This window comes from Leiobunum rupestre, chromosome 10 (assembly GCF_980474605.1).
Source record: "Leiobunum rupestre chromosome 10, qqLeiRupe1.1.hap1, whole genome shotgun sequence".
In the NCBI taxonomy this organism is placed as follows: domain Eukaryota; kingdom Metazoa; phylum Arthropoda; class Arachnida; order Opiliones; family Sclerosomatidae; genus Leiobunum; species Leiobunum rupestre.
This window is the reverse complement of record NC_143393.1, coordinates 25,270,789-25,298,548: the sequence shown is the minus strand read 5'-3', so window position 1 is coordinate 25,298,548 and position 27,760 is coordinate 25,270,789. Positions and strand designations below refer to the sequence as shown.

General features: G+C 40.3%; 2 protein-coding genes across 5 annotated transcripts in view; both read left to right on the top strand.

The window, feature by feature from the left end:
- The window catches only part of LOC149925189 (uncharacterized), a 284,774-nt gene extending 261,742 nt beyond the window's left edge, over positions 1-23,032 (top strand). For 3 of the 4 annotated variants that reach the window (XM_090160257.1, XM_090160258.1, XM_090160256.1), the window contains exons 4-5: positions 22,639-22,680; positions 22,765-23,032. In XM_090160257.1, coding sequence (XP_090016383.1) covers positions 22,639-22,680; positions 22,765-22,901 — 179 coding nt within the window. In that variant the 3' untranslated portion in view covers positions 22,902-23,032. Of the gene's footprint in view, positions 1-22,096; positions 22,390-22,623; positions 22,681-22,764 lie in introns of those variants that run through there. The other variant, XM_090160259.1, reaches the window with a different exon arrangement.
- LOC149925190 (uncharacterized) lies at positions 2,616-3,933 on the top strand. Its single transcript, XM_090161363.1, has 2 exons — positions 2,616-2,700; positions 3,251-3,933. Exon 2 carries the CDS (start codon positions 3,280-3,282, stop codon positions 3,862-3,864), a length of 585 nt encoding a protein of 194 aa, XP_090017489.1. The 5' UTR covers positions 2,616-2,700; positions 3,251-3,279; the 3' UTR covers positions 3,865-3,933.
- Positions 23,033-27,760: the final 4,728 nt, after the last annotated feature.

The following is a 27,760-nucleotide window of genomic DNA, read 5'->3' as shown; positions in this document are numbered from 1 at the left end:
TACCTTAAATCGTTTTATTTGGTTGAATACCTGAGACCTATTATAAATTTATTTCAAATGTTGACTTTTCTCCAAAGAAACAAGTTGGCAAGCCAAAATATACCTCTCCTCGGAAGAATGGTCCCTAGTGGTATTAATTTCTCAACACGACCCCCAAAGATATCTCCGCAATTCAGAGTTATTTACGACAAACGTATTCTCGGTTCAAACCCTGCCCGGTATAAAATTTTAATTTTAATTTAAATAATTGAGACGAAACAATCGAGTTTAATTTATTCAGAATATTATAAATTAAGTAGTTACAACAGCGAGTTAGACTTACTAAAACAATGCACAATTGAATTTAACCCTTTTTACAGTACATGTTTATCAGTTGAATATAATACTAAGCAAATTTTAATGAAAGAAATATCTACAGATGGTATTTGTATTTTTCTCGCTTACGAAATACTTGCCGCATCTTTAACGCTCATTTTATTTCAACGCTCGTAGACTTCCAGTTGACGTTGTGACACATACCGCATGAAAAAGACCAATGCCGTCCAATTTCCAATATCATATGACTCGCACACCCAGGAAATCATTTACTGCGTTAGAAATCGTAGATAACCAAATATCCACACCAAATATATTTACAAGAAGCAAAAACCTTACCATCAACAAAGCACAGAGAGCCACTTGACTAACCGCCAGCTCTTAAAGCAATTAACGTTAAATTATCTCCTTTGAATTAACACAACTATATATAGGTCGTTAATAATACCCGTAAATAAATAACAAAAAAACTAACAAAGTGGACCACCCACAGGGTCTACCCTTTAACCCTCTTATCTCGGCTGACTGCGCTAAAACAAGATTTAACCTTTAAAAAAACCAGATTAGGCCTTCATAAATTAATTAATAAAAAAAGACTTTATTACCTATTATGCTTACGATGCGTGTCTTAATTTCAGTGAACCTAAGGAGCTATCGGTGGTTCTGTGGTGGAGCGCTCGACTGCCAAGCCGAATGGTCTGGGTTCGAAACCTGGGTGGCGCATTTGTTTTTAATCAATAGAGAAACGCTAAATTAGAATTTCTTCGATGCAATAATTTCAATTTCAATTCTATTTCAATTAAACCAAAATTTCGTACTCTATTAAATACGCTTCCGATAAAGCTGAAGGTCTAATTTTCAATAAGGCGTAACAAGTGTCGGTGGTTTTGTGGTAGAACGTCCGCCTGTCAAGCAGGAGGTCTCGGGTTCAAATCCCGCCCGATGCGATCGCAAATTGATACTAAGACGAATACCGTGTACAACTGGTGGAAACCCTGCCATTGGACGTTGAGAGGTAGCATTACACTCAGCACTCGGTCCGTCCCAAAGTCATTAAGAAGAAGTTGGAGAGAAAACGCCCATATAAACACAACAGACTCAACATGCACAACCATCAGAACATAAACACAACAAATTCAACACTCACAACCTACGTATAAACATTACAAAAACGTAAAACACCAAACCGTCACGACGGTGAGCGAAAAAACACCATCCAAACCAAACCGCAAATGAATCCGTTAACGCTCACCGTCACACGGTGGTTTTGCCAACCCTTCGAGAAACTGCGAACGCAGAGATCTCGAGAAACTGCGTACGCAGTGATTACACTTTGCACCGAAAATGCGAACGCGTTCGCAGGCCTGACAGACAGACACGGTGGTTGTATAACCCCCCCCTCGGAGAGGTAAAAATGGGAGAGTGCGTAACAATTCTAATCTTCGTGTTGTTCGTGGCCTTGTTGAAGTGGCTTTCACCGATCTGAAACATTTAATAAAGAACAATTGGTTAGCATTTCAATTTTTCGGTTATTGGTTGTAATAAAACTTTGTTTAATTATACGAGTCTTTACTTTTTTAGGATCACCTTTTTGGGCGAGTATCGAATTACCTCACTATATGGCATTTTTCAACAATGTGTCTATTATTATTTACAAAATTTTTTTACGCTTAAACTCAATATTGTACGTCAGTAAAACTCATTTTAAAACCTATTTTCGTTTCCTTTATATAAAATAAGTCTATTTCAAGAGCTACACCACTATTCGGATTTTGCCAGATCAAGAACCTCTTCAGATTAACAGAATAGGTGGTCAGTACTCTGTTCGCCTAGTGATTTCTGTAAGCAAAACGACCGCCTTCTGAATTACCCACTTTTACCCGGCAGGATGCGGGGTAAGGTTTTCTCCCCGAGTAGGCGGAGAACACGAAAACAGAGGCTGTCGTGGATGTTTCATATTCTCAGTTAACCCGAGTGCATTCTTAGTCAGATCTACCGCAAATTAGAGAACGAAATGAAATCTCCCGATTGCGGTTTCCGGGAAAATGTCTTTAATCTCGGAAATTTTAAGTTCTACTCAATCTCGAGATGCGTGGTACTTTCCCACTTAGTTGGAGGGTTAACATTCAATTATCTGAATTAAAGATGTTTCCTAAGAGGATATTCAAAGGGAAGTTCTAAGGAGACGCTCACTTCTTTTAAGGCTCTAGCTCAAACCACAACGAAATATCATCAGAATGTTCGGGACTTTAAAGTTTTTTATTTTGCTGATTTTAGTAAAGTGCGCGGTTTCAGTGCTACTAATCGGAGGCTTCATCGAAGGACTGGAAAAATTAATATCGGCAAATGCCAATATTCACATTGGAAATGTGAATGTACCTAATGGTAATAACACTAACAAGGAGACGACCCGAGGTGATAATCACCGATTTTGTTCAAAGTCGGGTATAATGTACACCTCCATGTAACTTGAAAAACCTGCAAGGGAAAAGTTGCGACGGGCTTCTGTTTTGCCGAAAACGTTTTTGACATGATTTGGAATTATTTCCATTGAAAATAACATGGGAATCTGAAGGATTTTAGGGTCCCCCAATTGCATTTAACCTTGATTAAATTAAATTTTTTTAAATCAATTTAAATTGTTTTTAACGTTTCACAGGGCGGACCTTTAAAATCCTTCAGATTCCCATGTTATTTTCAATGGAAATAATTCCAAATCATGTTGTCAAAAACATTTTCAGTTGCCATGGAAAAACGAAAGCCCGTCGCAACTTTTCCCTTGCCGGTTTTTTAAGGTACATGGAGTTGTACACTATACCCGAGTTTGAACAAAATCGGTGATTATCACCTCGGGTCGTCTCCTTGTAAGTTAAGCCTTGATTTGTCTATAAATTATCAGTATATTTATAAATTTATTCCGAATTGTATTACGAAGGTTACCCACGTTATGCAGGAAGTCACCAAATGCCATATCCAGTTCCACCCATGCCTTACCCCGTTCCACCTATGCCATCCATGCCTTACCCCGTCCTATCCATGCCTTACCCCGTTCCACCCATGCCATCCATACCTTACCCCGTCCCACCCATGCCATACATGCCCTACCACGTTCCATCCATGCCTTACCCAGTACCCGTACCTTATCCGCAACCGCAACAATCGAATTCGGGTCAGCCAGTATTTGAGCAACTTCCGCAACCCGAAATATCACTTGCTCCGGTAACCGGAAATCAACCGATTTTCAGCAAAGAGAAGCAAAACAGTTTCGAAACGCAAGAATCTTTAGTCAACGGAAGTCAGCCCAACAATCAACAGCATTTCATCGTCATGGACGGAGCTGAGGCGACGGAAGTCAACTCGGAAGGGATCCCAGTGGTGACCATTGAAAGTCCGAAAGTGATCAATTACATGGGAATACCGATGGTCATCCAGGATGGTGAGCACGACACGGCCAGCAACGAAATGATGTTGCCGGAGATCGATGAAAACCACTTTGGCCAAAAACCCTTGCCTAATTTGACGACTATGGGGAACGTTTTCGGATATTAAATATTACCAAAAGTTTAAAATATATTTCCTAACCTAGTTTTTCCATCTGTTAAGGAATATCTATATTTGTTCATCGGTATACAGAAAAAATAATAGCAGAGAAAACCTGTTCACACCTCCTTTCCCTAATCTGAGTAAATAAAATCTGTTCACCTTATCTCAATTTCTTAACTAATCTGCTTTAAAGTTAAAAATCAAGTACAGACTTTTGAAGAATATTAAGTGGTCTTTTTAGTAAATGATAAAAACTTTTAAGAAATGGTTTTTTTCACAAAGTTTCCGTTTGGATATCTGATAAAGAAAATGGATTTTTTTTTAGTTTTATCTGTGTATTTGAATTACTGTAAACTAGCTAACTGTTATCTGCAGATGTTTTAAAAATGGGTTAATCTGTTTTGATACCGTTAAAAAAATTGACATTATCAGAAAAAAATATCAAATCAGCAAGGGTGATTGGAAGCACTACGTTAACCTAACGTAATAGAATAACCCAACCAATCGAAATCTTTTTATCACTATTTCAAAACCCCCCGCTGAAACGATATTCCCTATTTTAAAAACCCGCTGAAAATATATAATCTATTTTGGAAACCCACTAAAACGATATTCCCTATTTTAAAAACCCGCTGAAACAATATAATCTATTTTGGAAACCCGCTGAAACGATATTCGCTATTCGGAAACCCCATGAAACGATATTCGCTATTTGAAAACCCCATGAAACGATATTCGCTATTTTGAAAACCCGCTGAAATTATATTGTCTATTTTGGAAACCCGCTGAAATTATATTCTCTACTTTAGAAACCCGCTGAAACGGTACTTACCATTTTGAAAACCCCATGAAACGATATTCGCTATTTTGAAAACCCGCTGAAATTATATTGTCTATTTTGGAAACCCGCTGAAATTATATTCTCTACTTTAGAAACCCGCTGAAACGGTACTTACCATTTTGAAAACCCCATGAAACGATATTCGCTATTTTGAAAACCCGCTGAAATTATATTGTCTATTTTGGAAACCCGCTGAAATTATATTATCTACTTTAGAAACCCGCTGAAACGGTACTTACCATTTTGAAAACCCCATGAAACGATATTCGCTATTTTGAAAACCCGCTGAAATTATATTGTCTATTTTGGAAACCCGCTGAAATTATATTCTCTACTTTAGAAACCCGCTGAAACGGTACTTACCATTTTGAAAACCCCGTGTAACGATATTGTCTATTTTGAAAACCCGCTGAAATTATATTGTCTATTTTGGAAACCCGCTGAAATTATATTATCTACTTTAGAAACCCGCTGAAACGGTACTTACCATTTTGAAAACCCCGTGTAACGATATTCGCTATTTTGAAAACCCGCTGAAATTATATTGTCTATTTTGGAAACCCGCTGAAATTATATTCTCTACTTTAGAAACCCGCTGAAACGGTACTTACCATTTTGAAAACCCCATGAAACGATATTCGCTATTTTGAAAACCCGCTGAAATTATATTGTCTATTTTGGAAACCCGCTGAAATTATATTCTCTACTTTAGAAACCCGCTGAAACGGTACTTACCATTTTGAAAACCCCGTGTAACGATATTGTCTATTTTGAAAACCCGCTGAAATTATATTGTCTATTTTGGAAACCCGCTGAAATTATATTCTCTACTTTAGAAACCCGCTGAAACGGTACTTACCATTTTGAAAACCCCGTGTAACGATATTCGCTATTTTGAAAACCCGCTGAAATTATATTGTCTATTTTGGAAACCCGCTGAAATTATATTCTCTACTTTAGAAATCCGCTGAAACGGTACTTACCATTTTGAAAACCCCATGAAACGATATTCGCTATTTTGAAAACCCGCTGAAATTATATTGTCTATTTTGGAAACCCGCTGAAATTATATTCTCTACTTTAGAAACCCGCTGAAACGGTACTTACCATTTTGAAAACCCCGTGTAACGATATTCGCTATTTTGAAAACCCGCTGAAATTATATTGTCTATTTTGGAAACCCGCTGAAATTATATTCTCTACTTTAGAAACCCGCTGAAACGGTACTTACCATTTTGAATACCCCATGAAACGATATTCGCTATTTTGAAAACCCGCTGAAATTATATTGTCTATTTTGGAAACCCGCTGAAATTATATTCTCTACTTTAGAAACCCGCTGAAATGGTACTTACCATTTTGAAAACCCCATGAAACGATATTCGCTATTTTGAAAATCCGCTGAAATTATATTGTCTATTTTGGAAACCCGCTGAAATTATATTCTCTACTTTAGAAACCCGCTGAAACGGTACTTACCATTTTGAAAACCCCATGAAACGATATTCGCTATTTTGAAAACCCGCTGAAATTATATTGTCTATTTTGGAAACCCGCTGAAATTATATTCTCTACTTTAGAAACCCGCTGAAACGGTACTTACCATTTTGAAAACCCCGTGTAACGATATTGTCTATTTTGAAAACCCGCTGAAATTATATTGTCTATTTTGGAAACCCGCTGAAATTATATTCTCTATCTGTGCATTTCTAAGGGTCCAAATTTTGACTAAATTGACCAAAATTCATCAAATAACATAAAATTAATTTCATTTGTGAATTTAGATCTAATTTTTTTGGTTTTGAATTTTTCATTTTTATTTTAAATTTTCACAGGCAGGACCCTAAGAAGTGCTCAAATTCAAATGTTATTTTTAATGGGTAAATTTACCTACTGTGTTGTCAAAAACATTTTCGGTTGCCATGGCAAAACTAATGCCCATTGCAATTTTCCCTTGGGGAAATTTCATGTTACCATAAGGTCTACATACCCACCTAGCCGTCCATTCCGAAGGCGTAGAGAGGGGTAGGAATTATTAGCAAAAGATAGTACAAGTTTAGTCAGAGTAAATTCATTGCGGATAACCTAACACGTTAGAAAAAAAGGCGATTTGGGCGGATGTGTTTATTTTTAAGGTTGGTTGTTTTGTTTCAGAAACGACACTCGTCTATATTTATTGAGCATAAGCATTATTGAACATACAATCTCAAAAGCGCTTGCAACCTTGTTCGCACTTTATAAAAGTATCGACGCATTTGTGTAGTTCATACATATAAAGCGACAAACGACAATGGCACTGCCACCGCTTTTGTGTAACCTTGACGAAGAATCTCTTTCAGGATTATATACTAAAGTTATTGTTAGGGCAGGTGGGGGGCGAAAATTTTGGAGTTTTGCCCTGGGCGCCAAATAACCTCACTACGCCACTGGCCTTTTGCCCTTCAGAATCTGGAACAAAAGTACCACCCTATATCTTTTGCCCCTCCGTAGGCAGAGGCGTACCTAGGCTTGGGCGGTCCGCCCCGGGAGGCATTTTCTAGGGGGCGGCATTATTCATTCAAGAATAAAAATGGCGTCTTTTTAGTAATGGTTAACGTCAGGGCCGGTTTGAACTTTTGTGGGGCTGTTGCAAAGTGCATTTGCTGGGCTCGAGACCTCGTAAAAGTTCCTACCCCTTGTTTTAGCAGTTTTTACCCAACTTAAACAACGTTTTTATTTCGTTCAGTAATTAAAGGGATAATGAAATGGTAAAATAAACTACTTTCAGTCTATTCCGCTTCCAAAATTAAGTATAATTCCGATTTTCCTTCGAGTTAATTATTTAATTTCAATTTATTTTCAAAAATAAAAACTTCCGTGAAATCATCCGGAAAAATTCGGGCCTAACCATAGAAATCAGAAGGTAGCTAGAACGATTTTTGCAATGGTATACCACGCGCCAATTTGAAACTGGCGGATTAGTTAGAAGCGCCGTCTTTTAACAATATTGTTTATTCAGCTATAGACAGAAAAACATTAAAAATCTTCGATTCCGCCGGGGCCCCTAAAGTTCTTGAGCAGCGCGGGGCTGGGTGCGACTACACCCTTTGCACCTGCCTCACGCATACATGGGAAAACCTCCGGGGGGGGGAACGTCGGATGACTGGGGGCATAACATTAATTTCAATGAGTCCCGCAAAGCCCTCCGGAGGTTGTCCCATGTATGGCCTCCCGCTGGCTACGGTTAAGGTTTAGTCTTTTCTCGTAGTGTGACTGTTGCTACTAGCTTCTTGTTCCTTTGGACAGAATGAATACGTATGCTTAGTATTTTTGATCTTTCGCTGTAACACAGCACTCATAAACATTTTGGAAATTGGGAGGGGCGGAAAATTCGTGATCCGTCCCGGGCGACAAAGGGTCTAGGTACGCCACTGTCCGTAAGAAAATAGTTCCCTCCGTTGATCATCCTTCAGCGCAATGGTACCAAAAAAATTACCTCCTTCAAAAGTCCGAAACCAGAATGCCCCCTATATCGATTGCCCTTCGCCCTTGTAATACAATTTTCATTACTGTCCTCTGTGCTTTCGCTCTTCGGATTAACAGCGTCAAACGATGGAAAATAAATGTTGCTTCAGAGAGCGGAGAAACAATGAGAGGAGGGAATACATTTGATCCGGATTATGGAGGGGTAAAAAGCTAGCCTCCGCTCCGGAGGGAGGAGGGTGAATCTGCCGGAGTTGAAATTTTAACTTCGGAAGTAGTGGGGGCGACTGCCAGAGCTGAGATAATCACTCCGGAGGGAGAAGGGGCAACTTCCGGAGTCGAGATAATAACTCCGGAGGAAGGAGGGGATACTGCCGGAGTCGAGACTATCTCTCCGGAGGAAGGAGGGGCAACTGCCAGTGTTGAGATTAGCACTCCGGAGGGAGGACGGTGCAACTGCCAGAGTTGAGATTAGCACTCCGGAGGGAGGAGGGTGCAACTGCCAGATTTGAGATTAGCACTCCGGAGGGAGGAGGGTGCAACTGCCAGAGTTGAGATTAGCACTCCGGAGGGAGGAGGGTGCAACTGCCAGAGTTGAGATTAGCACTCCGGAGGGAGGAGGGTGCAACTACCAGAGTTGAGATTATCACTCCAGAGGGAGGAGGGTGCAACTGCCAGAGTTGAGATTAGCACTCCGGAGGGAGGAGGGTGCAACTCCCAGAGTTGAGATTAGCACTCCGGAGGGAGGAGGGTGCAACTGCCAGAGTTGAGATTAGCACTCCAGAGGGAGGAGGGTGCAACTGCCAGAGTTTAGATTAGCACTCCTGAGGGAGGAGGGTGCAACTGCCAGTGTTGAAATTAGCACTCCGGAGGGAGGAGGGTGCAACTGCCAGAGTTGAGATTAGCACTCCGGAGGGAGGAGGGTGCAACTGCCAGTGTTGAGATTAGCACTCCGGAGGGAGGAGGGTGCAACTGCCAGTGTTGAGATTAGCACTCCGGAGGGAGGAGGGTGCAACTGCCAGAGTTGAGATTAGCACTCCGGAGGGAGGAGGGTGCAACTGCCAGTGTTGAGATTAGCACTCCGGAGGGAGGAGGGTGCAACTGCCAGAGTTGAGATTAGCACTCCGGAGGGAGGAGGGGCAACTGCCAGAGTTGAGATTAGCACTCCGGAGGGAGGAGGGTGCAACTGCCAGTGTTGAGATTAGCACTCCGGAGGAAGGAGGGGCAACTGCCAGTGTTGAGATTAGCACTCCAGAGGGAGGAGGGTGCAACTGCCAGAGTTGAGATTAGCACTCCAGAGGGAGGAGGGTGCAACTGCCAGTGTTGAGATTAGCACTCCGGAGGGAGGAGGGTGCAACTGCCAGAGTTGAGATTAGCACTCCGGAGGGAGGAGGGTGCAACTGCCAGTGTTGAGATTAGCACTCCGGAGGGAGGAGGGTGCAACTGCCAGAGTTGAGATTAGCACTCCGGAGGGAGGAGGGTGCAACTGCCAGTGTTGAGATTAGCACTCCGAAGGGAGGAGGGTGCAACTGCCAGAGTTGAGATTAGCACTCCGGAGGGAGGAGGGTGCAACTGCCAGAGTTGAGATTAGCACTCCGGAGGGAGGAAGGTGCAACTGCCAGAGTTGAGATTAGCACTCCGGAGGGAGGAGGGGCAACTGCCAGTGTTGAGATTAGCACTCCGGAGGGAGGAGGGTGCAACTGCCAGTGTTGAGATTAGCACTCCGGAGGGAGGAGGGGCAACTGCCAGTGTTGAGATTAGCACTCCGGAGGGAGGAGGGTGCAACTGCCAGAGTTGAGATTAGCACTCCGGAGGGAGGAGGGTGCAACTGCCAGAGTTGAGATTAGCACTCCAGAGGGAGGAGGGTGCAACTGCCAGTGTTGAGATTAGCACTCCAGAGGGAAGAGGGTGCAACTGCCAGAGTTGAGATTAGCACTCTGGAGGGAGGAGGGTGCAACTGCCAGTGTTGAGATTAGCACTCCGGAGGAAGGAGGGGCAACTGCCAGTGTTGAGATTAGCACTCCAGAGGGAGGAGGGTGCAACTGCCAGAGTTGAGATTAGCACTCCAGAGGGAGGAGGGTGCAACTGCCAGTGTTGAGATTAGCACTCCGGAGGAAGGAGGGGCAACTGCCAGTGTTGAGATTAGCACTCCAGAGGGAGGAGGGTACAACTGCCAGAGTTGAGATTAGCACTCCGGAGGGAGGAGGGTGCAACTGCCAGTGTTGAGATTAGCACTCCGGAGGAAGGAGGGGCAACTGCCAGTGTTGAGATTAGCACTCCAGAGGGAGGAGGGTGCAACTGCCAGAGTTGAGATTAGCACTCCGGAGGGAGGAGGGTGCAACTGCCAGTGTTGAGATTAGCACTCCGGAGGGAGGAGGGTGCAACTGCCAGTGTTGAGATTAGCACTCCGGAGGGAGGAGAGTGCAACTGCCAGAGTTGAGATTAGCACTCCGGAGGGAGGAGAGTGCAACTGCCAGAGTTGAGATTAGCACTCCGGAGGGAGGAGGGTGCAACTGCCAGTGTTGAGATTAGCACTCCAGAGGGAGGAGGGTGCAACTGCCAGAGTTGAGATTAGCACTCCGGAGGGAGGAGGGTGCAACTGCCAGTGTTGAGATAATAACTCCGGAGGAAGGAGGGGATACTGCCGGAGTCGAGACTATCTCTCCGGAGAAAGGAGGGTGCAACTGCCAGAGTTGAGATTAGCACTCCGGAGGGAGGAGGGTGCAACTGCCAGTGTTGAGATTAGCACTCCGGAGGAAGGAGGGGCAACTGCCAGTGTTGAGATAAGCACTCCGGAGGGAGGAGGGTGCAACTGCCAGAGTTGAGATTAGCACTCCGGAGGGAGGAGGGTGCAACTGCCAGAGTTGAGATTAGCACTCCGGAGGGAGGAGGGGCCACTGCCGGAGTGAAAAACTTTGCTAAAGAGGGCTGAGGGGTGGAGGGTGAAGGTACCTATTTTGCCCACGTATGCCTTATATACCATCATCACCGTTCACAGAGCACATAATTAGCAGTGAACAATGAACTGAATTTTAAAATTATAAATATAGTTCATTTAACATTAATAAACATCCGAGTAACTTAGTTATCTGGTCAATAGATGGTTAAAGGTGCAATTTTCAAATAACAGACCCACATGTAAAAAATTATCTCACAACGTATATGGACCTACCACTCAAGCTCGCGCAGAAAAATCATCACGTGAATAGAAAAAATAGAAAAATGAGTCTTTTCTGTCGAGTCGTTAGTCTTTAGTTGTGAAATCTTTGAAAATAGGGTTGCCATGATCTTTTTAATGTAGGAGTGGATGTTATTACGAATGACGGTAATTGAGGCAATTACGTCACTTTGTTACTTTAAATTGAATTTTTAAGAAGGAAAATATTTTAATGAAAATATTAATCTTTTTACAAGCCTGATTCGGCTTATAAAAATGCTAGGAGGTTGACTAAAGGATCTAGAGCTTCTGAAAATCTTGAAACAATTGCGAGATCATAGGTCTTTTAGTGTATTTGTACAGCTGGCAAATATTTGGAGGACTGACCTGGCTGTTTGGCCAAGTTCCTTGTAAAACCTGTAAAAACCACGGAATTTGATAATGGTTCCAAAAAGGCCGGGTAAAGTCAGATAATTTGAAAAGTCTACCAAAAATTAAGCCAATAAATTTTTTAAAGATGTTATAAATACACATGAAATATTTTTCAAGATGTTACGTGAAAATTTCATTTATTGTACAAAAATGGTCGTGGAAAATTTTGAAAATTACTAAGGAAAATTAATTCCGAAAATGTCGTAAGAGCCTTGGAAAACTACTTTCGTTGGTACACGTGACATAAATGTGTGAACAGAATGATTCAATTTGGTGAACCAAGATGTTGGAGCGATGTAAAAAATAGCCCCGGCCGGACCAAGGTGGCTTGTTACGTACGAGGGGGTAACCACTTCGTGTAGTAGGTGTACACTTCTATTTGTATTACGAATAAATACTACAAATTACTTTGTAATACAGCGTAGTATTGTAATATGGGGAATTATTGTGTAAAATGGTGCATTACCTTGTAATACCGTGTAATACTGTGTAATATCACGTAATATCAAGTAATATTGCACGTATTAAGTGTAGTACGTTGTCTATTAAGATGTAGTATTATTTAGTACATTGCATTATTGCATAATATTTTAAACTCATGTATTACCAAATGATTTTGTGTAATACCTAAGTAATATTGGAATTATAGAGGAAAATACTTTTCAAATTCGATTTAGGAAAGACAGAGTGAACATAGGAGGGAACGAGTGGAACTCTGAGGCAAGGGCGAAGGTGGAACTCCCGGCGAAATTGAAGAGGGGGGGGGGACGACGACGTTTACTCGCATAGCCCGAGCGGGAAAATCACCGATGGTATGGCGGGAAAATCACCGATAGTCGAGCTGATGGTATGAAGTTGTTTATGCCTCGGTTTAGGCGCACAACAAGTTCCGACAACAACTGAGACAACAACCCATCATCCCCAATTTTATGGAAAAATTAGAAATGGGAATGGGTTAGTTCCCGGCGGTAGTTCACTCCGACGGTTCGTTCGCGTAAATTCCTCGGTTAGCGCTTCTTCCGAGGCTTTTTCTCGTTGTTTTTCTTCAAAGAAATTGAGAGCGTAAGTCGAGCGAAGGTATCGTCGTGTCGTCCGATCGCAGCAATGTGTGCTGTAAACTCAGTAAGTTATAATTAATGTTATTTCCTCGGGTTAAGGGGGAGGACTACAGTGGCCATTGTATACTTTCGCGCAGTGGCGGCCTAAGGGGGGGTGCGGGCATCGGAGAAGCTCGAGGGGGGGTGCAAATCAGAACGATTAAACTTGAAGAAGACGGACCCGTGAAAACTTCATACGCGGGCAAAATAGGTACCTTCACCCTCCACCCCTCAGCCCTCTTTAGCAAAGTTTTTCACTCCGGCAGTGGCCCCTCCTCCCTCCGGAGTGCTAATCTCAACTCTGGCAGTTGCACCCTCCTCCCTCTGGAGTGCTAGTCTCAACTCTGGCAGTTGCACCCTCCTCCCTCCGGAGTGCTAATCTCAACTCTGGCAGTTGCACCCTCCTCCCTCCGGAGTGCTAATCTCAACTCTGGCAGTTGCCCCTCCTTCCTCCGGAGTGCTAATCTCAACTCTGGCAGTTGCACCCTCCTCCCTCCGGAGTGCTAATCTCAACTCTGGCAGTTGCACCCTCCTCCCTCTGGAGTGCTAATCTCAACTCTGGCAGTTGCACCCTCCTCCCTCCGGAGTGCTAATCTCAACTCTGGCAGTTGCACCCTCCTCCCTCCGGAGTGCTAATCTCAACTCTGGCAGTTGCACCCTCCTCCCTCCGGAGTGCTAATCTCAACTCTGGCAGTTGCACCCTCCTCCCTCCGGAGTGCTAATCTCAACTCTGGCAGTTGCACCCTCCTCCCTCCGGAGTGCTAATCTCAACTCTGGCAGTTGCACCCTCCTCCCTCTGGAGTGATAATCTCAACTCTGGTAGTTGCACCCTCCTCCCTCCGGAGTGCTAATCTCAACTCTGCTAGTTGCACCCTCCTCCCTCCGGAGTGCTAATCTCAACTCTGGCAGTTGCACCCTCCTCCCTCCGGAGTGCTAATCTCAAATCTGGCAGTTGCACCCTCCTCCCTCCGGAGTGCTAATCTCAACTCTGGCAGTTGCACCGTCCTCCCTCCGGAGTGCTAATCTCAACACTGGCAGTTGCCCCTCCTTCCTCCGGAGAGATAGTCTCGACTCCGGCAGTATCCCCTCCTTCCTCCGGAGTTATTATCTCGACTCCGGAAGTTGCCCCTTCTCCCTCCGGAGTGATTATCTCAGCTCTGGCAGTCGCCCCCACTACTTCCGAAGTTAAAATTTCAACTCCGGCAGATTCACCCTCCTCCCTCCGGAGCGGAGGCTAGCTTTTTACCCCTCCATAATCCGGATCAAATGTATTCCCTCCTCTCATTGTTTCTCCGCTCTCTGAAGCAACATTTATTTTCCATCGTTTGACGCTGTTAATCCGAAGAGCGAAAGCACAGAGGACAGTAATGAAAATTGTATTACAAGGGCGAAGGGCAATCGATATAGGGGGCATTCTGGTTTCGGACTTTTGAAGGAGGTAATTTTTTTGGTAACATTGCGCTGAAGGATGATCAACGGAGGGAACTATTTTCTTACGGACAGTGGCGTACCTAGACCCTTTGTCGCCCGGGACGGATCACGAATTTTCCGCCCCTCCCAATTTCCAAAATGTTTATGAGTGCTGTGTTACAGCGAAAGATCAAAAATACTAAGCATACGTATTCATTCTGTCCAAAGGAACAAGAAGCTAGTAGCAACAGTCACACTACGAGAAAAGACTAAACCTTAACCGTAGCCAGCGGGAGGCCATACATGGGACAACCTCCGGAGGGCTTTGCGGGACTCATTGAAATTAATGTTATGCCCCCAGTCATCCGACGTTCCCCCCCCCCCCCCGGAGGTTTTCCCATGTATGCGTGAGGCAGGTGCAAAGGGTGTAGTCGCACCCAGCCCCGCGCTGCTCAAGAACTTTAGGGGCCCCGGCGGAATCGAAGATTTTTAATGTTTTTCTGTCTATAGCTGAATAAACAATATTGTTAAAAGACGGCGCTTCTAACTAATCCGCCAGTTTCAAATTGGCGCGTGGTATACCATTGCAAAAATCGTTCTAGCTACCTTCTGATTTCTATGGTTAGGCCCGAATTTTTCCGGATGATTTCACGGAAGTTTTTATTTTTGAAAATAAATTGAAATTAAATAATTAACTCGAAGGAAAATCGGAATTATACTTAATTTTGGAAGCGGAATAGACTGAAAGTAGTTTATTTTATAGTATATAATCCTGAAAGAGATTCTTCGTCAAGGTTACACAAAAGCGGTGGCAGTGCCATTGTCGTTTGTCGCTTTATATGTATGAACTACACAAATGCGTCGATACTTTTATAAAGTGCGAACAAGGTTGCAAGCGCTTTTGAGATTGTATGTTCAATAATGCTTATGCTCAATAAATATAGACGAGTGTCGTTTCTGAAACAAAACAACCAACCTTAAAAATAAACACATCCGCCCAAATCGCCTTTTTTTCTAACGTGTTAGGTTATCCGCAATGAATTTACTCTGACTAAACTTGTACTATCTTTTGCTAATAATTCCTACCCCTCTCTACGCCTTCGGAATGGACGGCTAGGTGGGTATGTAGACCTTATGGTAACATGAAATTTCCCCAAGGGAAAATTGCAATGGGCATTAGTTTTGCCATGGCAACCGAAAATGTTTTTGACAACACAGTAGGTAAATTTTCCCATTAAAAATAACATGGGAATTTGAGCCTGTGAAAATTTAAAATAAAAATGAAAAATTCAAAACCAAAAAAATTAGATCTAAATTCACAAATGAAATTAATTTTATGTTATTTGATGAATTTTGGTCAATTTAATCAAAATTTGGACCCTTAGAAATGCACAGATTCTTATGTTATTTTCAATGGGAAAATTGACATATTGTGTTGTAAAAAACATTTTCGGTTGACTTGGCAAAACTAAGGCCTATTGCAACTTTTCACTTGGTGAAATTTCATGTTACAATAAGGTCTTCATACCCAGCTAGTCTCAACCAAATCGGTGATTATCACCTCGGGTATTCTCTTTGTAAGAAGTAAGCTCATGTAGAAAAATACTAATTGTACATATTACCCCCCCCCCCAGGGCCCTCACTAAGCGTTGCCTCCTGTATTATAGGTGGGGTGGCGGAGTGTTAAGCACTCTTTCCTTACAGCAAGAGGAGCCGGGTTTGATCCCAGCTTGTGGCACTGGTGGAAAATCCACTCCTTCTGCGTAGAGATTGTAAGTTATCTCCCCACTGGTAAAAGGGGTTTCCCCGAGATCTTCAGTTTCCCCATTCCATAAAAACTCGCCGAGGATAACGGTAATAGTTAGTGTAGGGAACTGTCAGCTAGCTTGCGTGGCATGAAGGGCTTAATGCCACCACCTTCCTACGCATTGTAACCCGGCCACCGGTAAATAAGGCATTAAAAGTCGCAAGCTGACTAGGGCCTGTGGTGGTGCCTAGAAAAGTATTATTTTAAAAATATATCCCCCTCCAGTAAATTGAAATGAATAGCTCCCCTGAACTTCAAGGCTCACCCCAGTTGTGGAGGTCTACGGGTGCCCATACGTGGACAAAACTCCGGAGGGGACGTCGGAGGGCATAACTTTAATTTCAATGAGGCCCACAGAGTCCTCCGGAGGTGTTCCCATGTATGCGGGTGCCTCGCTTCGCCACTGTATTCTGTATAAATATATACCCTTTAAAGGGGGGGTGAGGTTCTAGCTTCGGAGGTTTGGGATCTTATTACGGACGGCACACCTATGCACCGGAGGGCTGAGGGGCTGAGGGTCCGATTAAGGAGGGCACACCTTTTCTCTGGAGGGCTGAGGATCTGATAACGGATAGCACACCTTTTCTCCAGAGGGCAGATGGTTTGACTGCGGTCTGCACACTATTTTTCCGGAGGGCTGAGGGTCTTATTACGGTGGGCACACCTTTGCTCCGGAGGGCTGAGGGTCTGCCTACGAGGGGTTACACTGGTGCTCGGGAGGGCTGAGGGTCTGCCAACGGAGGGTACACTGGTACTCCGGAGGGCTGAGGGTCTGCCTACGGGGGGTTAAACTGGTGCTCTGGAGGGCTGAGGGTCTGCCTACGGAGGGTACACAGGTACTCCGGAGGGCTGAGGGTCTGCCTACGGAGTTTACACAGGTACTCCAGAGGGCTGAGGATCAGCCTATGGAGGGTTCACCTTTGCTTCGGAGGATTGAGGGACTAATGACATATTGCATAACGTTTTTCTGGAGTGCGACCCACGTTTTAACGCCCTCCGAATAATTCATCCACCCTCGATTCTCATAACTATTGCAATTAATTTTCCCCTCCAAACTCCAGCCAATATCGGAGGTTTTTTTCGTATTCCCTCCAGAACTCCGGAGGCCCCCTCCGGAGTTTTGCCCATGCATGATATAAGGTTGTAGGGCAACTGCTGGTGTATAGTCACTCACGGTGGTCTGGGGCCAGATATGCGCAGTTAGGGCCTTCGGTGAGGGTCTACGAGGAGCGCTCAAGTGGACACCTTGGCAATGATGATCGTCAGGGCCGTTATCAGGTAAATATGCTTGATCATGGTGATGATGGTGTAGCGTGGAATAATCCGATGGTAGTGAGTCGTTATTAGCGTATGTCAACTGAGCACTAGAATCATCAACTACATCTTCAGTGTAGAGTGCTAATAGTGAATGAGTCGTATTGGAGCGGCAAAGGGCCTCCTAGTGGCCAATCAGGGTTGTTGATTTTAATCGATTTTTTTATTTTTTATTAATTTTTAGGTTTTTGTCACTTATTAAAAGCAATATATAAGCTTATTGATATAATTATTATTTTGTATAAATAATATTCAATAGTTTTAGACAGTTTTATCATGTCAAAAAATATTTTTTCCAAGAAATAAGTATATTTGTATCACAGGAGTAACCTTGAAGTAAAACTAAACAGTGTGAGAAATAAGGCACTATCACAGGCCAATCGCCAGTTTAAAAATTAAATGCCTGGGGTGTTAGTGGCCCTGGTGAAAACTTAATTAATTCAAAGTTTTTCCCTTCAAGATTTATAGTTCTTTATTTAACACTCCAAAATTTTGAAATACCCATAATAACTAACCTATTAAGCCTATACCCTAGCACATATTGTCAAGAGTAGATAATTTGACCATAAATTATGAAAGCCTGATTTTGAAGGTTAAAAATGGTAAGTGGCCAGTGGCCAGTTTTTTAATTAAACTACCTAGGCTCTACTGGCCACAGGTCCAGTTTAAAACAATTCCTTATTTCTCAGCCTCCGAGAGTCCATTATTTTCAAAACACCAAAAATGAGGTGGGGAAGGGATCGTGGTAGAGATAGGTTATAGTGTAATATAATGACAAAACAGGTCTAAAATATAATAATTCAATAGTAAATCTCTCATTTTTGGAAAGTTAATACCTTTTAAACAATCTTTTATAGGAACAGATTTAAATCAACGATTTTTAAAAAAAAATCATTTGATTAAAATCGCGATGCTTCATAGGCCTGGTAAAGAGAAATGACATGCTGCATAGTCAAATACTGTTCAGAGAAGGGAAGGGTAGTTTACGAAGATCTTCTTTGTTAACACCAGCCTAGATCTGGTACCGCAGTAACAAGTCCTAAAATTGGAGATCAGTTAAGAATGCATCTAAGGGCTGGCGTTCTTTTTGAATAGTGTGGAAGAAGATATAACGATGGGAATCGGGGTTGTTATATAATTGATAGTACGCCTCAAATACAGTATAGATTTCGTGTAGGGTGTGTCCGATCCAAATGTAGAGGAATGTACAAATGTCATAAATCTGACGCCCAGTGTAGTGTCTATAGTGTATAAAAATGTGGCTAGTTGCGTATCACTAGGTTCCTTGGACATTTAATAATAAAAATATAAATATAAAGTAACTTTATATTACTTACAGGCAGCAGTAGGATTAGAGCTTTTTTATCCAAGTTATCATGGCCTCAAAACGTGGAAGAAGAGATAGAAAACATGGCATGACATGATGACAAAGCTTAGTGGCAAGAGACAAAGTATGTCAAAACAGACAATTACGAAAAAGCCAGTGAACCGGCGGGTGTAGGATCTCTGAGACCATGATGAGTTTTAAGAATTCAAGTATAATTGAGAGGTATTAGTTTAATTTAATTTGAACATAAATTTGATAACGGTAAAAGCTGTTTTTGGCATGTCGTAACGTAGGTTAAAATATCATAATTTTTAACCCTTAAATGAGTCCTCGAAGTTATCTTTCACGGAAATCGACGGCATTCTCAATTTGTGTAAAAATATTTAAAATAATGTACAATAATTCTGAAGACATATCCGTTCAGCTTGTTTTAATTCTTATAAAATTTTAAGGTATTTATTTGCTTCAGTCCCATTCGGCCAACGGCGATTTTTGGTTCGTCCCATTCTAAAATATTCGGTTGAATGGGAAGACTTTTTATCGATTGAATGGGACCTTTCAATTTTCTATCCCCTTTTGGCTGGAAAAATGATATTATTTTTTAATTCGCTCATAAATATCACAATTCTCTTATATAAAAATAACATATAATAAAGGTAAGCCCGATAAACTTAATTGTCAATTAAAGTTATAAAGATTGCAGTTATGTCACAATTTTAAAATTCATTCCGAACAAGTGATTTAAAAAAGAGCTAACTTTCATTTTTAGTTTTTGGAATTAAATAACATGTTTTGTGAATTTATTTGTAAATCTGATGCCATCCTCTTATTAAATATAGGGGAGGTATCTTGTAAAAATTTAATATTTAGATTTTAGTTCTATTGAAATCGTTAAATTTTAATTTTAGTTAAGTCTGAGACAACTCTTTTCGAGATTTTCCAGGTATTGCGTTTTAAGTCAGAACAACAAACATTATTAAGAAATTGCATTATTATTGAGAATATGAAATTATTTAAATCCTTAAATTTTAAGCTTTTTATCACTTGCCAGTTATAAAAATATCATGTTATTGTGACTATTTCTTAAGGTACTAGTATATAGCCTAGGTTAATAATAAGAGAAAAAATAATTAATATTAAAAAACATTGTGGTTAATCCGACATTTCTAGTAAGATAGTTTTAAATGCATTGCTTACTAATTTCAAATTTAGCATTTATTCGCATGTGATCATTGTATAGAAATATTTTTATCCCACGCGTTAAAAGTTTAGGTGCAAGTTTAAGAGAAATGTCTATCGTAAAAAGACTTTGGGGGATGGATTGGTTGGATGATAAAAAGATGATTGAGGGTTAAATTAACTTCAAGGGTTTTGTAATTTAGCACTCAAATCGTCACATACCAGGCCTTCTTTAACAATTTTTATAGAAGCCAGCATAGAGTGTCATCAGAAAAGAAATACCCAAAATGTATTTTAAAATGTCCATTTATACCAAAGACATTAGTACTAAAACCTTTGTGGCATAAATCCTTCAGTGTTTGCACTTTCAATAAATAAATCTGCCCTAAAGAGGAATGTATTTTTATTTAAAATTGTCAATAGAATCATAATTAGTTTGTATTTATACTCAAAATTAAGTTTGATTTTAAATACTTTTCCCAAAAATTGTTTAGTATTGTATTTAAAATACTTTTCCCGAGGACTATTTAGCATTTTATATACTGAGTGAAATATTTATGAATATAAATCTACTTCACTTGAAAGGCTACTAGTATTTAAACTGATTATTCCTTTTCTTTCAAATGCAATATAGTTATTTCTGTACAACTTTTAAATTGGTTTCTTAAGTGGTCTTGTTTTTGCTATTTATTTTGAACAATGTAAATTTTTAAACCGATATGATAAAAGCTTGCTATCTCATGAAATAAAACCATTAACCAACAAGATAGGAATTAAGCGGCTAAAGCAGACGCTTATTGTTTTTCCTCGTCGTTATTCGTAAATTAAATAATATTCTTTAATAAAGCTGAATATACACTGAATAGCAACGCGCCTCACTCGGTGATATCGATACCTTGGAAGTATTTTATTTCACCTAGGACATATTTTTACACTAGAGGGCTCTGTGCGGAACTAAACCTCTCCCGCGCAATTACTCTGAAAATTTCCGATAACGAGAATGATAATTATTCCGACTCTGCTAAAGATGGCACCACTCAACCCTGGGGGACTTTCCCGCTTCTATGTAATAACGGCGAACGACGCATTCTCAGTGGCACCTAGGAGCAACAAACACAGCACTGCCCACACAAGGAGAACGCAACCCGTCAAAAGTCACGCATTATCTTGCGAACATTTTTCATTGGTTAGACGCTTTAGCGCCTGATGCCATCGGAAGGGGAAAATTCGAATATTGTCTCCCCCTCCCCCCCCCCCGCCGGTAAAACGTTCAGCGTAAAGGCTCGTCCAATGAAATTTGTACTGCGTTCTCCTTGTGTTTGTTGCTCCTAGATGCCACGGTCCAATTTACACCTCATCGTTCACTCGTGCCGAAGGAAAAAATCGATCATGATTTTTAAAAATAAAATTTGCTAGGCTAATACCAAGGCACCACCTTAGGCTCAAGTCATCTAGCGACTTTTTGTGCCTTTAAATAAGTTGGCCGGGTTAAATTGCGCGAATCGTCTCAACAAAGTCATTCCTATTATGCAAAACTAAATAAATTATCGGTTTAACTAAATAAATTATTGATATCACGATAGATGGAATCCAACTCTTGCGTTTAATCACGCATTATCTTCACATTTCAGAAAAAGGAATAAATAATAAACAATGCTCTTATTAAGACATTTAAATTGATAGTACCATTTTCCTTATTATAACAAATAACTTTCGAATGTCCTAATTTAAAAACATAAAATATCTGGATTTTCAACTAAAATAAGCACACCACTAATAACAAATACATTTTAAAATATTAAATTAAATGCCCTACGACCTTTTTTAAGACTAAAATGGCCCATCTCGTTTCGTTTCGTCCATAATCAAGAAAAACAAGGTCGTAAACCTGAAAATGGCCGCCGTAACTTCACCTGTTGGTACACCTTTTTTCAAACATTGAATATTCTATTTTGTAAATTTTCGAAGGTCTTGGATATTTTATGTTGTTTAAAAAGCCTTTTCTCACAGCGCTATAATTCAATTAAAAATAATTAAAATGGATTTCGGTGTCAATAAGACATCAAACGTTGATCATACTCTACGAAAACACCCAAATATAAAAAAAAAACTTAATCTACTTCTACAATTGAAATAAGTGGTAAATAATATCTGGTTACAAAGTACCGTTTTAATAATAGATAAGCGGTCAAAATGGTATAAAAACAGAATACCTCAACTTGTTATCTAGCACAGCGACCCAGTTCCTCCAACGAAACAGTTCAGAATTAACCAGCTACTCCACACTGAAGATGAAAAACATCGTTGCTGTCGCGATCATTGTAGCCTTGAGTGCTTTTGTCATCTCTCAACCTCAAAATGAACCAGTACCAGATTTACAAGTACCAGAAGACGCTGCACTAGTCCCGGGTGCTCATGGAAACCCCGATGAAGAGGGGAAAGAAAGCAGATTCTTCTTTGGGAGCCACAACTTACATATTGGAAACAGCAACGGAGGTTCAGGAGGTAATTAACCCTTTCGATTAATTCCAGCCATTAGCTTGGCTAATACCCGAGACACCGCGTTAGGCCCAAGGGATCAAGCGACTTCTAACGCTTTTTAAATTAGGTGGCTGACCAAATTACCTAGTATAGTGGTGGAAAGCCCTTCTTGCCAAGCGAATCAAGAGCTTTTAACACTATTATTTTACCACCAGACTTACAATTGTTGATATTAAATCGCACTTGGTTTACTCATAGGTTACCCTAACCAAGGCGGATACCCAGCTCCCGGTGGATACCCCGTTCCTGGCGGAGGTAATTAACTGTTTCGAATATTTCTAAATTGTGCCATCAGATTTAGAGATATTAATAGTTAATCACCCTTTATTTTCTTATCAGGATACCCTAACCAGGGCGGGTACCCAGCACCCGGTGGATACCCCGTTTCTGGCGGTTACCCAAACGGAGGGTACCCCAGTGGAGGATACCCTGGTGGAAATCAATTCCCGTTTCCTGGAATGCCGTGGGGGAAGTGAACTCTTCTAGTGGCAGGCAAACATGTCAAAATAATTCACGTTTTAATCTAGCGCTTGTATTTTATCATGTCACTTGTAAATGAATTTTAATGTCATCCTTGCGAAATAAACTTAACGTTTATTGTCACTTACTTTAATCTCATTATTTAATTACCTGGGACCGGGCGTTATATTTAGTATTATTCCTGTGACTTCGGATACTAGAATGTATCATTTCATTTTACTCTTTGTTCTTTGCTGCTAGGTGCTGATCAAACTCTGTTACAATCAGAGCCGTAGCTAGCCTACTTGACCAGGCTCGAAAATTGCGCCCCCATTATATCCGGAAAAATATGCTTGTTTTAATTTTCAATACGGATTTTATCAGGGCGGTCTTCTTTTATCACGGCAATGTTGCCTATAATTAAAGCAAGTGTCAGCTCCGTCAAGTAGCTCTTTTTTACAACAGTTATCGCTATCGTCGTAATCAAAACAAGTTAATAAAGCTACATTTTGACCCAGAAGGCGGGACAATTATAGGTACCCCACGCGTTGGTCAATGACATTATTTACAGTAATTTTAAACTATTTTTTACATGGGATAAATAGTTTAATTTAAAGCCCACTAAATGGAATTTAAGTTGTATAAATATAATACTCTACAAAGGCTCTCTGACGACGTTATCATTTGGCTATTTAATTTAACTTAATTTGCCATAAACAGATGGTACCACGTTCTCCACTAAAGTCGGTTTTTTTCGAAGAATCTGAGAGATTCATGGCCATCTCTAATAACAGGAGCCTTTTCATAATACAGGTGGCAATGATAGAGCCGACAGTCGCTTTAAATTGGTTAATAAAAACCAACTATGGACTCGTAATGCAGAAACAGTTTAATTTCGCGAAAAAGTAGAAATGTCCCTTTTTATTATGGAATTCTACTTTTTCGCGCATTTGAACCGTTTCTGTAAGTCTATAAAAATTTGTGTATTTTTGTAATTTGGAATTTTATAGGTGAATTTCGAAAGTTAGTGAGAATTCCCTCTTCTTATGAAGACCACGTCATTTGTTTGTCCTCTCTTGTAAAATATCCACCACTGAGATACACCAGAATAAAGCCTAGTTCACATTATACAATTATTTGGGCCACTTAGCTGTATCCAACTAATTGTAAGCAAGAAAATTGTATAGTGTGAACAGACAAATTGTAACAATTGTTCCCACTTTTTCTGTTCACAGAATCACACTATACAATTTTCTTGCTTACAATTAGTTGTATACAGTTAAGTGGCCCAATAAATTGTATAGTGTGAACTGGGCTTTAGTCCTTGCAGGGACGTAGGAACGTTCTAGAAGTTGGAGGGGGCAAAGAGAAACGAAAAGGGGTCTAAAGAATGCTTTTGAATTTTTAATGGAGTGTAGCTTCTCCGGGTGCGTGTGAATTGGTGGGAAAAGACTGAAAATTAAACACAGTTGTGGTTCTATAAGCTTTATATGCGTTTAAAATGAGCATTTGAGCCTTTTGAAGATTTCAACAGCGCAAAAGCATTAGTTTCCCCTCCCAGCAAAATTCTAAGGGGGCATTGCCCCCCCTGTCCCCCCTGGTTCCTACGCCCCTGAGTCCTTGCCTTCCGCTCCTGGGGTCGGGAGAAGGCGCAGGACATTAAGGTGTTCATGATTGCGAGGACGGAGATGGATTTAATCTTTCCGGAAACGTACGCCAAAAATTAAGTTGAAGAACAATCTAAAGTTAGGTACATTCTAAAATTTTACCATAATTGAAGCGTAATAAAACTGTATATGAAAACAAATAAAATATCGCCGTAAAATCAACGGTCAAACTATTGTTTTTTATTTAACGAAAAGTTGATACTAAAATTAACGGTTAAACCACATTTCGTATTTTTGGCTGTTAAATCATAATTGTTTTTTCTACGGTAAAACAACACTAAATAATCGCCATTTGAATAAGTCCAGTCTTAATGTGAGAGTTGATTGCGGGCAAAAGTAAATATTGAGATAAAGTCTAATACTATCGCCACGACCTGCGACATCTTGTAAAAAATTCTTGACTTTGGTTTTGCCATCCCCCTGGCCACTTTTCAGGAACATTACGTGTATCGATGTACTCCGCCGCGGTAAAAATAGTTCGCATTAAAATACGCGTATATTAAACTTTCGCTTGCGATAATTTGATAAATTATTTTTCAAAATAAAGTATATAAAGTAGATATATGATTGAACCTAAAATACGACATTTTAAAAAAAATACCCATATAACTTAAATCAGTGCTTTTAGTAAGCCTAATATGACGTGATATCGCGCTAGCCACTAATTTATGTCATGTGGAGTATATTCCAAGAAAACGAATAATTAAACGGATTTAAAACTTAAAAAGGTAAGAATTTTGAATGACATTTAAATTACTTTTTTCGTGGTTTTTAATTAGTTGACATTCTTTTTTATAGCCAGAAAAGGAACATATTAATTGGTTTAATAAAAAATGACTAGCCAAGGGTTAAGTATTGAAGCATTGTTGAAGAATTATGAAGATGATTTTTTCGAACTGGATATAACCTATAAAGCTATTTGAGAGTCGTTGTTTATGGATTAAATTAAAATCTTTAAACGAGGTTTAAACAAAACCGAGCGTTTATGAAACAGAAGCGGACGATTCGAGACGTCGAAAGCGAGGACCGAAACATTGTGTCCCAAAACTCTCCGGAATGCACTACTTTTCGCGGGAAAATTGGTCTAATAAAGTGCTTTTCCATTGGTGTAAAAGACCACGTGATCGATAGCTCTTTAAAAAGGATGTCAAGCATGGTGGAAGGTCAAATCTGAAGGCACTATTAGACTTTATCTCAATATTTACTTTTGTTGAGGGTATTGCTCAAATACTGTAATTCATCTGGTGGTGTGAAACAATCATATATTAGCGCGAGCTCACCAATTAGGTACATTACTGAGAAAAATACATTGACAGGACGATCCCAATTATGTCGATTTCCCTGATAACTGAACAAGATATCACGGACATTTAAGTACGCACAATCCCCCCGATGTATTAACTATATTTTGAATATTAAATTTAAAATTGAACAAATCATCTTGTACATTAACTTAATAAAACAAAAAGGAATGTTATCGTAAACATTAGATTTAAATAAACAAATTACTTTGGTTATTCATTTTAAAGTACTTAATCAACATTAGATAAAGATATGTTGGTCATGCTATTTATATTTACGTGATAATGAAAATAATTATAGACCAACATTATATTTTTTTGTCTTTTTAATTTTACATTGCTTTTTAGTTAATTATGGATTTTTTTGGGCCATGTATTAGCATAGTCAAAGCCAATAGCAGATAATGTATAATGTAAAGAAAAAAACCGATTTAAACCAATTAGGCCTAGTCATCATAAAGTAACGTAATTTAACCTAACCTTGACCTATATCTAACCTAATCTAATCACAAAAGCTCAAAAAATTATATGTCTATAAAACCAATTTGCGATTTTCATAGTTCCCCGTAAAAGAAACAAGATGACTTCTAGGAGCAACAAACACAAGGAGAACGCAGCTAGCCTTTAAACACGCTAATGATGGGTTGTCTACGAATTTCCTTGGACGAGCGTCACGAGCCTTTACGCTGAACGTTTTACGGGCGGTGGGGAACACATTTTCCAAATTTTCCCCTTCTGACGGCAGCAGGCGCTAAAGCGTTAAGCCAATGAAAAACGTGCACAAGAAAATCCACGACTTTTAACGGGTTGCGTTCTCCTTGTGTGGGGTGTTGTGTTTGTTGCTCCTAAATGACATTATCCCCAGCCAATGGAATTTGGCCCCGTTGATACGTTTAGTCACTTCTATTAGATATTAGCATTGTCGACTTTAGGCACGTGCCACTGCTCGTGGCTTTGCGCTCTCAAGTAGCATCACGTGTATTATACCTCCTTGAAATATTTACCCGAAAATATAAGCTTCCAACCTATTCTAAGGTAACAGTTGCTTACGCCAAATTTGTTATCAATCAAGATGTTAGGGACATTTAGGTACACATAATCCTCAATGTGTTTGGAATATCTATGAAATAACTAACATGTGTGCCTCGCATGTGTGTTTGGAAATCATTCCTTTAGCGGGATTTAAAAATTTAATTAAAATATTTAATATGCAAGATATATTTAACACATCTCGAATCTTTTTAGCTCTATTTCCGCAGAGCAGCGCGGTAAACTATCCAAGTTCCAACTATTTTGTGTCATTGTTTACTTATTAGTAAAACTGTTTGGTTTTATGTTTTTCAGAAGTGTTCAATGTTAAATTTATATCCGTATTAATCCTAAGGGTATCACGGTTAGTTTACCAATTTACAGAAAAATATCTACCACATAGTGTACTTAAAACTGTTAGTTTTATGTGGAAATTCGAAGATAAAACTGAGCGTGGATAATTAAGAACACAATGAAACTTTTTATTGAATACAGACAGAGAGGTGTATTACAGACTGGCCAAAACCGAAAGTAAAAAATAAGATCACGTGCCTCGTCTTTTATCCTAGTCAATGCCTCACTTGGTAGGTGCAGTGGCGCCACCTATGTTTCGACTCCGGCACTTGCTTATATCAAAGTTGAACAGAAACTATTATAGAGTAGTATCACCTCGTAGCTTTGGCCATGGCCGCCATTTTAGGTGCGTTTTTTTCTCTATAGGAAAAAGCATGGGTGACGTTGCGTGATGTAGCACTACTCTATAGATAAATAACAATTGCGATCCAAAATAAAATAATACTGAATTAATGCCATCTAGTTTCAAACTTTGACTGTGGAATAATGATAAAAACGAAATTCAAATACGAAGTAAACATCAAT

Excerpts from the sequence above, each read along its gene's own strand:
- LOC149925190 (XM_090161363.1), top strand. The coding sequence starts at position 3,280 with ATGCCATATCCAGTTCCACCCATGCCTTACCCCGTTCCACCTATGCCA.